Source organism: Aphanomyces astaci (assembly GCF_000520075.1).
Source record: "Aphanomyces astaci strain APO3 unplaced genomic scaffold supercont1.29, whole genome shotgun sequence".
NCBI lineage: Eukaryota > Oomycota > Saprolegniomycetes > Saprolegniales > Verrucalvaceae > Aphanomyces > Aphanomyces astaci.
In genome coordinates, this window is record NW_009798292.1 from 370,573 (window position 1) to 383,315 (window position 12,743).

Consider the following 12,743-nt stretch of genomic DNA (forward strand, 5'->3'; position numbering starts at 1 on the left):
GGATTTTTTTGATAGTTCGAACTGAAAAATATTTCGCTAGTTTTCAGCTTATATTTTGAGTTCATGCAATTGTACTGTAATATATTACCGGTTTCTTTGAAATACTATAGTGGAATTAATAGCTGCTGGCGCAAGCCCCTTTGTATTGGCTTACCGCCTTGAAGTTCTGTATTCCTAATCGATGGTTCAGGACGGCACCGAAAGGATGCGCTGGGTTAGTCGAAAATGATAAAATCCGGATATACCTCTGATATCAAATACGTTCGGGGTTTTGTCCGAGCATCATATCAATTCTAACAGTGGTTGAAGTGAGAGCCAATTTGGGGAAGTGTGTCATTTTCAATCTGGAAGTGTCATGGTCGTCGCTACTCGAGTCGTCGCTACCATTGTCGGGGCGCTGCTACTAGCGCTTGCCACTCCCTTGGCTGCCGTGGACTCTTCCGCATCTCCGTCCAACGCGGCCAAGTCCAAGACCTGCAAATGCAACCGGTCCTTCAACGATCGACCCCACGCGCGCGACGTCAACGTCCCGCTCAACCAAGGCCGTCACCCTGCACATTTGCCTGTCGCGTTGGACTGGTGCGAGCGCGGATTCTGCACTTCTTCGTGGAACCAGCATATTCCCCAGTACTGTGGATCGTGTTTTGCCCACGGCAGTCTGTCGAGCGCGAACGACCGCATCAAGATCATGAACCACAAACTCTATGGATACCACGGCCCCGACGTCATGCTAGGCCGCCAAAGCTTCCTCAATTGTGCGCCAGGACACGGCCTTTCCCAAGGGTGTATGGGTGGCGAGCCCGCCGACGTGTACGAGTTCATGCGTGTGTACGGGTTGCCCGACGAAACGTGTCTGCCATACAACGCCACCGACTATTCCAAGTACCTCAACACGTCGAATGGAACGTGTCCTCCTGAGGGGTACTGCATCAAGTAAGACAATACTTCGAATCCTCCTTCTCCTTCTCATGCTCATAACGACGACACTAGCTGCATGTACACCCCCGAGAGTCCCGACGTGGCGACATGCTTTCCCGTGACCAATGTCGTGCGATACCGCGCGACAACGTACGGGCGCATCGTCGGTGAGGACGCCATGTTGGAGGAACTTCAGCGCGGCCCGATCACGTGCGGCATCGCATGCAGCCCCGAGTTTGACTGGAACTACACGGCGGGCATCTTCTGGGACAAGACCAACTACTCGGACGTGGATCACGACGTCGAGGTTGTCGGGTACGGCGAAGCGGATGGCGTCAAGTATTGGCATGTTCGCAACTCGTGGGGGTCGTACTGGGGTGAGAACGGCTTCTTCAGGATCGTCCGGGGTGTCAACAACCTGATGATCGAAAGCGACTGCCATTACGTCAACGTGGACGTTGGTGACGAAACGTTGGTGTGGGAAACCAAGAATCACGATGGAACGAGGACTGGCGGACCGGCATACGGCGGGTCCATCTATGGCATCAAGCCGTACACGAACGCGTCATACGGTCCCCATGATCGTAAAGTGACCAACTCGACCACAGACGGCACGGTGCTGGACAACACCACGTTGATTAGCCACGAACGCAATCAGGCGGACGAGGCGAAGGATGACGGGAAGGCCGATGGCATGGAGGACGACGTTGATGATGATGATGGTGTGATCCAAAAGCCAATGGACGCACCCACGCAAGAAGCCGAGGCCGTGCACTTGGCGGGGAAGTATGAGAATCAAGACGTGCATTGGAGTGTGAATGTGGTCGGTGTGGTCGGCGTCGGCGTGGTGGCTGCCGTGGTCGGCGCCGCTGTTGCCACCAAGCGCCGTCAAGCCAAGTACATGTCCCTTGCTTAGCATAGACTACCAGTAGTAGATGACATAGACGCATGCTAACGATACCAAGTACATATGAACCGTAACACAAATGATACACTTGAAAGCGCACAGGTTTGGCTGATACTGTAATACTAATGTATCAACCAACCCATGTGTGTTCCCTGCAGTTTGGAGTGATGTGTCGGGCATCGTAGTGTCTGTGGTGTCGTCTGTCTGGTTGACTTGCCTCATGATCATTGCCGTGGTCACCCCATACCTGGTGAATGCATGCTCTCCATCAGCAGCAACCTTGTTCTTGGTTCGGTAGGCCATTATTGCTCGATTCCCACGGAGGCCAGTACCTTCCACCCGTCCAGGACCGCCATGACTTCTCTCTCCCTCTCATGAGCTAGGAAGTTGCTTCTGAGAGACATGGACGCTTGGAGCTCCGTGCCGTTAGCTGATCCCATGGCGCCATCCCTACTTTTGATTTCTGGTGGTTGTGATTGGTCCGTGCAAGTTGAAGTTTCCATTTCGAAATTTGTATTGCACTTGTGTTTTGTATACCGATACAAATGTCAATATATATATGACTGTCCCTGAATGGCACAATTGCAAAACAGCCCATGTCCATGACGACCTCGTTCTTGATTCGCCGCATCTCGCGGGAGAACGACGAGCTCAAGCAGCTCCATGCCACTGCCGTGGAATGCAAGCAGCGCATTCAACAGTACTACGCTAACAAGAGCGACAGTGGCGGAGGCGGTCGTCATCACGCGGTACTACCTGTGGAATGCCACGAGTTTCTCCCCCATTACCGCAACGACAATAACGCGCCCGAAACGAACCCCAAGCAAGCCGTCGTGGTAAGGTCCACTTGACACCCCTCGTCATGTCGACAACTCCATGCTATGTATTCACCTTTGATTCGTTGTGAACACAGTTGCGACGACGACAAACGCGCGCTATCAACGACATGGCTGGATGAACCTAAGAAACGTCCGCGCGTTGATGTTAGTAGTCGTTCAAAGTGAAGTGTGTATAATACGAAGTATGTAGCATGGTGTTTATTCGTGATTTCATCATGGTTCAAGGACGTGCTGTAGCAGAGAACTGCTGCATCGATGTGGCGGACCTCCTGACTTCGCACAGTGTCGCATGTTAGCGTTAATGCAATCATAGCGTTAATGCCCTAGCGCGGCACGACGAGGTTGGACGTGTGGCCAATACATCAAGGCAGTTCCGCAAGCATATCGGTCATTTTGGTCGGGTTTCCGCATGCGCTTTCGGCGCACCCGGATACAATATCCGGATAAACGACTTGGTTGTGCGCATTTCTGTAAAGTTCGAAACGGCATCTTTGTTGTGGTATTGGATTGGTTGAAATAAAATCATTCATCCAATGGAAGGACTTCATTACTGTATTATTGAAGTATTTTGACGAATGAAATAGGATTATTAGTCTCCCCACAAACTTGGTTTTCCAGTTTCGGATGGGCGATGCAAACGCCGATGACCGCGTGGTCGTAGACCTCGGCTTTGACAAAGATGCATCAAACGTGTACCTTGCCCGAGGGAAGGACTGGATCGGCTCGTCGGCAGTGAGTCGGAAAGACATGATGTCGCATTTCCGCTTGGACGCGTCGCTCAAGGCGATGAGCGCGGCTGAGTTGCCTACCGGATGCAAGCATTTGCTCAAAGGTCTCGGTCTGAGCAACTCCCATGCTGACTTGACCAGTGACTACGGCACCAACTTGTCGCTGTTGACGGTGCTTGACGAACGAGCATTCGGACGTCCCATCGAACCCCTTCCAGACCACATGGTGCAATCGGGGTTCCAGTTCCCTACGACAGCACCGTTGACCAGTGCTACGACCTTCCACAAGACGAGTAAGGCGGCGCGCCCAGGATTTGTGCAGCCGCCGCCCTCGAAGACTACGGCATCGGCGCCAGTAGACACGAAGACGGCGGCCGCGGCGACCGTGACCGCCCAGGAAAAGCTCAAGAAGGACGAAAAGAAGAAGGAAAAGAAGCGCAAACGCGAAAAGGAGGACGCCGAAAGCCTCAAGTCGATTCTCGACCCGCTCGTGCATGATCTCAAAGCGCTTACGTGGAAGGGTACGTCGCTTTGTTGTAGTATTCCTAGCCGTCCAACAGCACAAACGTATGCCGTAATAGCCTGGCCCGACGCCAAGGGCAAGCCAAGCAACCCGTTCATTGTCAAGATCACTCGGGACAACTGCAAGGCGCTGGGGGTGCCCAACTACTTCGACTTTATCCAGGAACCCATGGACCTCACTCGCGTTGGCGAAAAGGTACGATCGACCATCACTCTGTTGTGTTCAACACACTGGACCAACACTCTTTCGTTTAAAACATGCTTCGACTGGATAAAAGATGGTTTAATACCTTGGAATAGGTGCACAAGCAAGCGTACACCAAGCTCGACCAAGTGGAGGCGGACGTGGCGCTATTGGTGGCCAATGCGAAGCGGTTCAATCGAGAAGGCGACCCGGTGCATCAGATGGCAATCGAGTTCCAGAAAGCGTTTGACGACAAGCTCAGGGAAGTGTACCGGCCGATCATGGACGACCTTGCCGCGACGCGGAAGAAGCAAAAAAAAGAAAAAAAGAAGAAAAAGGACAAAAAAAGCAAGGACAAATAAGTTCATCTTGGATTATATTCATAATAGTGTGTCGTCCACACTATTTCGACAAATCTTTCAAAAGAATAGATATATAACTTGTGGTGTAGAACGGATATATATATATATTATATGAAGTTTTTTATTGATGGAGTTTACATTGGGTTGACGTCATGTCAGGGGCGTGGAAGCATCGACAGACGGTGGACCCCAAAGGTACATGGGGACGACAGGAAGGGCATACGCCCACCAATTGGCGCCAAAGTACAAGAGGAGGTTGCCACGGAGTCCCAGATCGTTTCCGCGCCGCCGCGCCATAAAATCCAGTGTCGTGCGGCCTTGAGCAAGGAGGTACACATGGAAGCAAAAGTACCCGAGAAGCAGCAAGCCGACGACGATGGAGAGCAGCACGGTGATGCTGAGGAGGCTCGACGACGAAACTCCGAGCAATGCACAGTTGGCAAACCAGAGGCAAGCGAGGGACGTGTAGAGCAAAAACAGCACAAACAGTTTCTTCGTGCGGAGCCCAACGCAGTTGCCTGTCCACGGGCAATGGTGGTCCATGTGGGCGATGCAGCGACCGCACACGGAGCAGTGGTGGAAGGTCTCGGGTTTGATGCGGTCGCATTTCTCACAGTACCGCGCTTCGCCATTCTCGACGTCCCCTGCAGTCGAGTCGTCATCGTCGTTGAGAATGGAGACGGGAAACGAAGGCGACACGAACACCGTGCCAGCGTAGCTCACGAGCATGAGCGACGTGAGCACGACGTAGATGGCGACATGCATGAATGGCACGCGGACGTACACGATCATGCAGACGATCTTGAGTGTCATGAGACAGCATGTGATACCTACAAAGGCTTTCACCATCGCTTGATGTGGTTGACCCGCCTAAGAATAACGTGCCAAAATCGCGTTGAAAACTGAGAGATTCGAGCCAATCAAAATGATTGAAATCAAGCATATTCATGAAAATGCAGCCAATCAAATCACTCTATGAAGAAATACATTTCGCTCAAAATAGTTCTCCCGACAAAACAAGTCCATATCCAACACTGGTGGTATAAATACTGTACTGGTACTATTTTCGTTCAAAATAATCTCCGACTTTCTAATCCATTTGTTCCGAACTCCTCATAGAAAGATCGCTCCCCATATTGAATGGCTACATGATCAATAGTACCCAGCATGGAGCGTAACAAAGTCTACTTCTTTCAATGCTACGTCCACTAGGCCTATTGCGGGTAGTCTACTCAGGGCGAGATGTCCTGGTCTACTTTTTTGGGTCGTGGTCGGTCTTGCTTGCTGTTGGATCGACGAGTGTTGGAGGTCGTAGGTCGCTGGGGCTTCTCGCCGCCTTCAGTCGCTTTGGGAACATACGCGACACGTTGAGGAGTAGCGTTGCGTTGGTTGCCACCGTTCTGTTCCTGTTGGTCGGGAGTTTTGGGGTTTCGGGGCTGGTACACCTTGCGTGGTTTGTGAGGCTTGTCGCCACCTTCGCCGCCGGCTTCCCGCGGCGAGTTCTTGTTGCGACGGTTGCCAGAATGCGGACGCGACTTGTTCGTTTGGGGCGCCGCAACGGGTACCTTCTCGACTACATCAACCACAACAAACGTTTCTTCTTCGCTGCGTACATCCGTTGCAGCGTCGGAGGGCGTGATGGTCGCGTCGTTGTCGAGCTCGGATTCCGTGAAAAAGTTGATTTGAGGGGCGACTTCCACAACAACCTCCTGCTTTGGAGCAGGTCGCGGCGCCACCAAGTGGTCGACGGCTTCCGACAATTGCCGGTACGACATGTCGCATGCCAAGATTTTGTCGCTCTTCAACACATATCGCTTTGCTTCTTCGAGGGATTCCGCGAGGTTTTCAGGAAACGACACTTCAGCAGGTGGGCGGGTGCCACCGACGAGAACTTTGACAAAGTAGTCCAAAGCCATGGGCACGTCGTGGCCAAGCGCTTGATGCAAGCTCACGGCATGCAGAAGTTTCAAGACGGAGTGCACAAATTCCAACTTTTCGTCGTCCAAATCGACAGCGTTCACAATGGCATTTGTGGCCGACGTCGCAGAGTCCACAGACGCAGCCTTGTCCTCGTCGTCCAAATCGTCGACCGGATCATTGCCATTGTCAGACACGTCTTCGTTCAAGTGGTTCAACGAGGATACATCCCCTTCTTCCGAAGGCGTCACAACAGCCACATCCTCATCGTTCTTGGCCTCGGGCGTCGTGTTCGCAGCAGGCGCCGCAATCACGGTCTCGACGAATTGTTGACGCAACGCTTCCAGTTCGCCAATCATCTTGTCGACAAATCCCTTGTTCGACAGCACCTCCAGCTGCTGCTCGTTCAATTGCTTCGATTGTCCTTTCAACGAATCCTCCAGCGCCTTGATCTTTTCCTGTTTCTTCTTGAACGAGCGCAACTTTTTGTTCAACACGACGGCATAAGGATGGTTCAACGACGCATAGTCCACGACGACCTCCTCTTGCTTGGCATTCTGCTTGCCCTTCTTGGCACCAGCATCCTTCTTCTTTGTGGGTTGAGCGTCATCCTTCAAGGTTGCGTTGCGAGCCATTCCCATGCTGTGACGGTCTGTTTGTTGGACGGACTTGTGATGAGATCTCGGCGAATTTGAAAATGCCATCGCAACATGAAATTCCAGAGAATCCCCGCCGCGCGTTTCCGTGTATTATCCGGATCCGGGTGAAATTCGTTGAATCTTGCAGTCCGTGGAAAATGGAATAAATATAGATTGTTCGAGGTAACTTTATCTTATCTGAACCAGGAGGTTTTTGAAGGCCTGGATTCCGGATATGTCCGGATATTGTATCTCTCCAGACCATAGATGTGATTCGTATCCGGATATGCGGTTTACCAGTGGTATATATAAAACAATAGAGGTATATTTTGGCGGGATATTATTGGTTATCCGGATACGTCAGAATACCACTCGAATATGAGCAACAAGGCTGCGGCGAAGAAGGCGGCGCTGGAACTCCTGGATTTGTGCAAGAAGGATGGAGTCCGCCTTCCCACAGATTCCATGAATGCCATGGTCCAGGCTGGCACGATGTTAAATGCCACCCGTGCCGACGGAGAATACAACCTGCAGGCAGCGTTGGCGGCAATGACAGAGAAATTTGGCGCTACAACGCCCGCTGTCGAGACGAAGAAACGAAAGGCGGCGGCAGGTGACAAGGTGACCAAGAAGGAAAAGGACGAGTCTGTCAAGGAGGAGGACGGCGATGTCGACGACGACGGCGGCGCAACGTCTCCTGCCGCGAAGAAGAAGAAGAATGTGGCACAAGCCACCGTTGCCAAGAACCAAGCGTTGGCGGAAGCGTTTTCAGACCTGGCTGGGTTCGAGTTCAAGAAAGGGGACCGGTTCAAGGGCGGGTCGTACTCGAAGGTCGCCAAGGCCATCCGAGATGCAGAAGACGAGCTCACGTCGGGAAAGCAAGCGATGAAGCTGAAAGGCGTGGGGAAAGCAAGTGCCACCAAGATCGACGAGTTTTTGGAAACCGGCAAAATCGAAAAGTTAGAAGAGTACCGGGCAGGCAACATGTAATATAGCGTGTGGAATCGTATGCAAGTATATTTCCATATCATGCTGTTACAATCTCCACGAAGGACCCCAATGCAACATGTCTAGCAGGCGCTGAAAACTCCAGCTTATATGAACTCAATGCCGAAACACCAAGCTTTCGTTAAGGTACAAATTTCATTGAAATGCTTCATATCTGACAAATAAAGTGACAACGTTAAGCCACACTACAGTGAACTGTTGTGTAATCCTGTATAACTCGGGCATATTGCAGTTCCCGCATTCGCAACTCATGGTGCCATGTGTCACAACTTTCCAGCGCGAAAGTCTTCCAGTTCTTGCACAGTTCCCGTGGCCAAAAACTCGTCGATTTTGGCTGCCGAGTGCGGTCCAATGCCTCGGACTCGCATCGCTTGCTCGCCGCTCGTGATTTCGTCCTCCAAGTCTCGAATGATCTTGGCAATATTCGAATGCGCTATGCCCTTGTCGCGATCCCCCCGCTTGAACTCGTAGCCCGCCAACTTGACAAACAACTTGGCAAACGGTTGATTGTTCGGGTTGGTGGCGGGGAGGTGTTCTCGCTTCTTCTGCCCCGGCGACTCGTCGTCGTCGTCGTCGCTGCTGGCGGACTCGTCTGCCGCCGCCGCCTTCCCCCCCTCTGGTTTCTTGGTGGACGCCCGTCCCCCCTTTCCACTCTCTTCGACTCCCTTGTCGTTCGGGTGATTCGTGTTGTTGTGCTTTCCCTTCTTGTGGTAAGGCTGCTTGTGAGTCTTGGACGCCCCATACTTTGCCGCCATTTCCTTCAACGCCGCGTGCAAATTGTATTCGCCGTCGAGACGGGTGGCTTGCAGGATATTTCCGGCCTGAATGATAGCATGGGTTGGGTCTGTGGGGACGTGAACCCCTTCCGCCTTGCACAAGTCCAACAGCTTTCCCACTGCTTTCTTCGCCGCTGCCTGGTGGGACTTTGGGTTCATATTGCACTATCAAAATGATAAGGCAATGATAAAAATGACCCCGTCCCACATCCAAACGGGTGCAACATGAATCGGAATGTCAAAACATATTTTCAGTGCTTCTGTGTGAACTTACGTACCATTACCAGAAGCTCCCGTTAGGATATTTATCTGGTGGGACGATGTTCAACGGTACCATGGTCTTTAGTTTTTAACGACCGAATGTATCGAGAGAAGCGAGCCAATCTCTGACACAATCGAAGTTGCCATGAGCTACCACCACAAGCAAAAGGCGGAGAACCCAAAGAACGAAAAGCTGGCGCAAGCCTTTGACGACTTGGCGGCGTATGAGTTCCAGCACGGGGGGCTCAACACGGCCGTGGGGGCGTCATACTCGAAGATCGCCATGGCCATCCGAGATGTGGACGACGAGATCACGAGCGGGGAAGTAGCGATGAACTATCGCGACATTGGGCCCAAAACGGCCGCGATGATTGACGAGTACTTTGAAAAGGGCGAGATTTCCAAGCCCCCGACCAAGGAAATGCACGGGGGGCACCACCACCACCACCATGGCAAGGAGTCGTCGCACCACAAGACTTCGCACCACCGCCACGAGCATCACGGCAAGGCCTCCCCCCGCAACGACGACGACGACGAGGAGGTCGAATCCTTACGTCACAAGATGCGAAGTAAGTTGCCAGCTACAAACCCCAAGAACCACGAGCTCGCGAATGCGTTTGAGGACTTGGCCGAGTACGATTTTCATCGCGGTCAAGTGAGCGCCGGCGCGGCGTACTCGAAGGTGGCGATGGCTATTCGCGACGCGCGACAGGAGATTACGAGCGGCCAGCAAGCGTTCGAGGAGGTGGACGGCATTGGACAGAAGAGCGCTGCCAAGATTGACGAGTACTTGGAAATGGGCCACATCGCCAAGAGTGACGAGGGGTCCCCCGACGAAGAAGAAGAAGGGACCTCGAAGTACCACCACAAGAAGCATGGCCATAAGGTGCATTAGCGATTGGAGTGGCGTGAAATGGAACGAAATGGAAACGGCCTAGTGTAGTTGTATTGCATTGACAAAAAATAAGTTGTGTGTATCATGTCGGCCTTGAAAGCAGCCCTGTGCAACCTCAGGGGTATCCAGTTTTCAGGGGCGAAAGGGGAGACTTCGGAGTGGGGACAAATTCCAGGAAAAAGTGTCGAAATCGGAATAACGTTAGTCTTCTTAACCCAACTCTGTGTTGATCATTCATGATCACATTAGCACGAAATAAATAGTACGAAGTAATTTTAACGTAAAAAACCAATTTAAGATAACTTTTTTGGGGGGGTCGTAGTAGAATGGACATAACTTTTGAGTCCGTTACGATATTTGAGTTTTGAATAGTGATTCCAATAGGCAAGACCCGCCTCTTTGACTTCATAATCGAATTATCAGTTTAGGCGATGAACTTCACAGGTAAATTTGTTACTTTCTAAGCATTTTTACTCACATTTTGATAATCAATTTAGGATAACTCTTTTTATCTTAAAGTATGTATGTATCTGAGCATTGAAATTCTGTGTTTAGGGTAAGAGGTTACAACAGGTTTTATATAATTTATACAAGGGTACTGTTTTACTGTTTTATAGAGTTATATTTCTGTTGTGGACGGATGTCCACCGAGTTTAACACTCGACAAAACCTCAGATCCAACCCAATTGTGGCCCATGTCGACTAGGGAACTTCGCAACCCAATCTTGAATGACATAACCAACGGCTTCTACGCCGTTTTGGCATTTCATTCACGTGACGGAATGGCCAGCATTATATGATAGAGGTTTTGACTCGAACAAATAACGAGGTGTGATTGGGCAATACAAAGTTATCCTAAATTGGTTAAGTTATCTTAAATTGGTTTTTTACGTTATAGTTGTATTGTGGATTCGGTACATATTTCCAGACCCCGTCGAAATTCGCGCGAATGGACGATAACTTTGTTTTTTCGAGCATACGAAGGGTCACGACATGGTAAGTTCCTTAACATAGTGCCGGCGATGTCAAATGACAAATATACATATGTCCAAGTGTCTTTTATACACCCTGTAACAAACATGCATAATTAGCTACTGCGGTACTTTGTCCAGTCCGACGACGCCCGCCTCCTCATTTCTCGTCGGGCGGCTGGATCTTGCCAGTGTCCAAGTATTCATCAATCTTGGATGCACTCACGTCGCCAATGCCCCGCACATCCTCCTTCGCTTGGTCGCCGCTCGTAATCTCTTCGTCCTTGTCTCGAACAGCCCTGGCAATCTTGGCATAGACCGCCCCCGACCCAGCCTTGCGTTCGAACTCGTGGTCGGCGTACTCTTCCATCGCTTCCGCCACATCTTGGTTCTTGGGGTTTTTCGCATGTTTATGCTTTCTGTCCTTGTAGCACGACACTTCTCCATGTCCGCCGTGCGACGACTGACGGGGCGACGATGATTCGTGAACCCCGAAACCTTGAGTCGTTAATGAGCCGGATAAAACCTGACGCGCATTGCATATACATCGGATCGTTATGTCGTTGTGGTGGACCGTTAATTTCGGATAAAACGTGGAATACACCCGCTGCAATAAATAACTAGGTCACCAAACCAGTTCGTCACATATTTCGGAAGAGCATGAATGTTTCAGTGAAAGCCTCGTTTATATCCAATATGCTTTAGCTATCGTTACTGATGACTTGCTCTGGTATTTCTGAAGAAATAGAGTGTTTTCCTCATGAGTCTGCAATTCAGCAATATCCCAGTCATTTCCAAAATGACTCGATAGTAAGCGATAACAGAGTAGATCGGAATCTAGGACAAAGTTTCCATATTAAAATAATTCAGATATATTTATACTTGTTGTTTGTATGCATTTTATTATTACTACTCTATTGCATACAAATTTCAAATAATTGATTAAAAACCACATGTATTTATCAGCTACTCGCCATGGGAGGCAAGGCCACGTGAAGTACGTACGGTTGGCGCGGGCAGCTTCCGTCGCAAACCGCTCTGCACGGCGCTGTAGGTATCTGCGTTGGTTCGCGGCTCTCTTTGAGGTGTTCGCAGCTACCACACACTTGTGCGTGCCATGACGGCACGATAGTAGTCATTGTCCTCGAGGCGCAACGGCTTCATACTTCCATGACGGCTTCGCCGTATTCAGACTTTGCTGGAGGTCGAGGATATCCGAGGCAGTCTGGTCCTGGAGGCGCTCCATCATAGACGACATATTGAGACGCATGGTACACAGGAGATGAAAGAGATGAATTATGAGTTACGAGTAAAGGAATGGTTAGAAGGCACTCTTGAGGATGTGAGCTGTCGTTGTGATTGACGCGAACAATTTACAGCCAACGAGAATTTGAGTCCAAGAGCGATGGAAATATACCTCTATATTTACATATTTGATCAGTAACTTCATATTTGACAAGTAGATGAGTAAATTACGAGGTTTCTTGATCACTGCTCTGCTGTAGTTGTCAATCTTTCAGCCAAAGAGTCAGTAGATAATTTTATCGTATATATATCGTCAGTTGAGGCACAAAATGCGAAATATCTCGATATGATTCCAATATATTGCACTATTTGAGCAAAAACTGTGTAATTGGTCCAGAGGCCTACTGTACCGTAGTAAATTAACAAATACTATAAATATTGTGAATTCGCCAAAACTCGCGCGTGGTTTGTCGAATCAAAATTGAATCACAATGAAGTTTTGATTGGTTGAATATTCTTGTCCATTCTATCCGAGCCAATCAAATCCACACAAAATTGGATTAGCCATTAGC

At 50.2% G+C, this 12,743-nt stretch overlaps 9 protein-coding genes across 9 annotated transcripts; 6 read left to right on the top strand and 3 right to left on the bottom strand.

Moving 5' to 3' along the window:
• The first annotated feature begins 337 nt into the window (after positions 1 to 337).
• Positions 338 to 2,271, top strand: H257_10618 (hypothetical protein). Its single transcript, XM_009837218.1, has 2 exons — positions 338 to 933; positions 991 to 2,271. Exons 1-2 carry the CDS (start codon positions 356 to 358, stop codon positions 1,832 to 1,834), a joined length of 1,422 nt encoding a protein of 473 aa, XP_009835520.1. The 5' UTR covers positions 338 to 355; the 3' UTR covers positions 1,835 to 2,271.
• Positions 2,272 to 2,388: 117 nt separating this feature from the next.
• Positions 2,389 to 2,877, top strand: H257_10619 (hypothetical protein). Its single transcript, XM_009837219.1, has 2 exons — positions 2,389 to 2,661; positions 2,739 to 2,877. The coding sequence occupies exons 1-2, from the start codon at positions 2,422 to 2,424 to the stop codon at positions 2,781 to 2,783; spliced, it is 285 nt and encodes a 94-aa protein (XP_009835521.1). The 5' UTR covers positions 2,389 to 2,421; the 3' UTR covers positions 2,784 to 2,877.
• A 411-nt stretch (positions 2,878 to 3,288) lies between these two features.
• H257_10620 (hypothetical protein) lies at positions 3,289 to 4,460 on the top strand (the record flags this gene model as incomplete). The annotated part of the gene is made up of 3 exons (XM_009837220.1): positions 3,289 to 3,913; positions 3,974 to 4,110; positions 4,215 to 4,460. The coding sequence occupies 3 exons, from the start codon at positions 3,289 to 3,291 to the stop codon at positions 4,458 to 4,460; spliced, it is 1,008 nt and encodes a 335-aa protein (XP_009835522.1).
• A 90-nt stretch (positions 4,461 to 4,550) lies between these two features.
• On the bottom strand, positions 4,551 to 5,327 carry H257_10621 (hypothetical protein). The gene has a single exon (XM_009837221.1). The coding sequence runs from the start codon at positions 5,307 to 5,309 to the stop codon at positions 4,611 to 4,613; it is 699 nt and encodes a 232-aa protein (XP_009835523.1). The 5' UTR covers positions 5,310 to 5,327; the 3' UTR covers positions 4,551 to 4,610.
• A 329-nt stretch (positions 5,328 to 5,656) lies between these two features.
• On the top strand, positions 5,657 to 7,072 carry H257_10622 (hypothetical protein; the record flags this gene model as incomplete). The annotated part of the gene is made up of 1 exon (XM_009837222.1): positions 5,657 to 7,072. The coding sequence occupies one exon, from the start codon at positions 5,657 to 5,659 to the stop codon at positions 7,070 to 7,072; it is 1,416 nt and encodes a 471-aa protein (XP_009835524.1).
• Positions 7,073 to 7,373: 301 nt separating this feature from the next.
• H257_10623 (hypothetical protein) lies at positions 7,374 to 8,039 on the top strand. The gene has a single exon (XM_009837223.1). It carries the CDS (start codon positions 7,394 to 7,396, stop codon positions 8,003 to 8,005), a length of 612 nt encoding a protein of 203 aa, XP_009835525.1. The 5' UTR covers positions 7,374 to 7,393; the 3' UTR covers positions 8,006 to 8,039.
• Positions 8,040 to 8,286: 247 nt separating this feature from the next.
• H257_10624 (hypothetical protein) lies at positions 8,287 to 8,958 on the bottom strand (the record flags this gene model as incomplete). Its single annotated transcript, XM_009837224.1, has 1 exon — positions 8,287 to 8,958. The coding sequence occupies one exon, from the start codon at positions 8,956 to 8,958 to the stop codon at positions 8,287 to 8,289; it is 672 nt and encodes a 223-aa protein (XP_009835526.1).
• A 247-nt stretch (positions 8,959 to 9,205) lies between these two features.
• Positions 9,206 to 9,955, top strand: H257_10625 (hypothetical protein; the record flags this gene model as incomplete). The annotated part of the gene is made up of 1 exon (XM_009837225.1): positions 9,206 to 9,955. One exon carries the CDS (start codon positions 9,206 to 9,208, stop codon positions 9,953 to 9,955), a length of 750 nt encoding a protein of 249 aa, XP_009835527.1.
• A 1,131-nt stretch (positions 9,956 to 11,086) lies between these two features.
• Positions 11,087 to 12,184, bottom strand: H257_10626 (hypothetical protein; the record flags this gene model as incomplete). Its single annotated transcript, XM_009837226.1, has 3 exons — positions 11,087 to 11,389; positions 11,932 to 12,021; positions 12,083 to 12,184. 3 exons carry the CDS (start codon positions 12,182 to 12,184, stop codon positions 11,087 to 11,089), a joined length of 495 nt encoding a protein of 164 aa, XP_009835528.1.
• Positions 12,185 to 12,743: the final 559 nt, after the last annotated feature.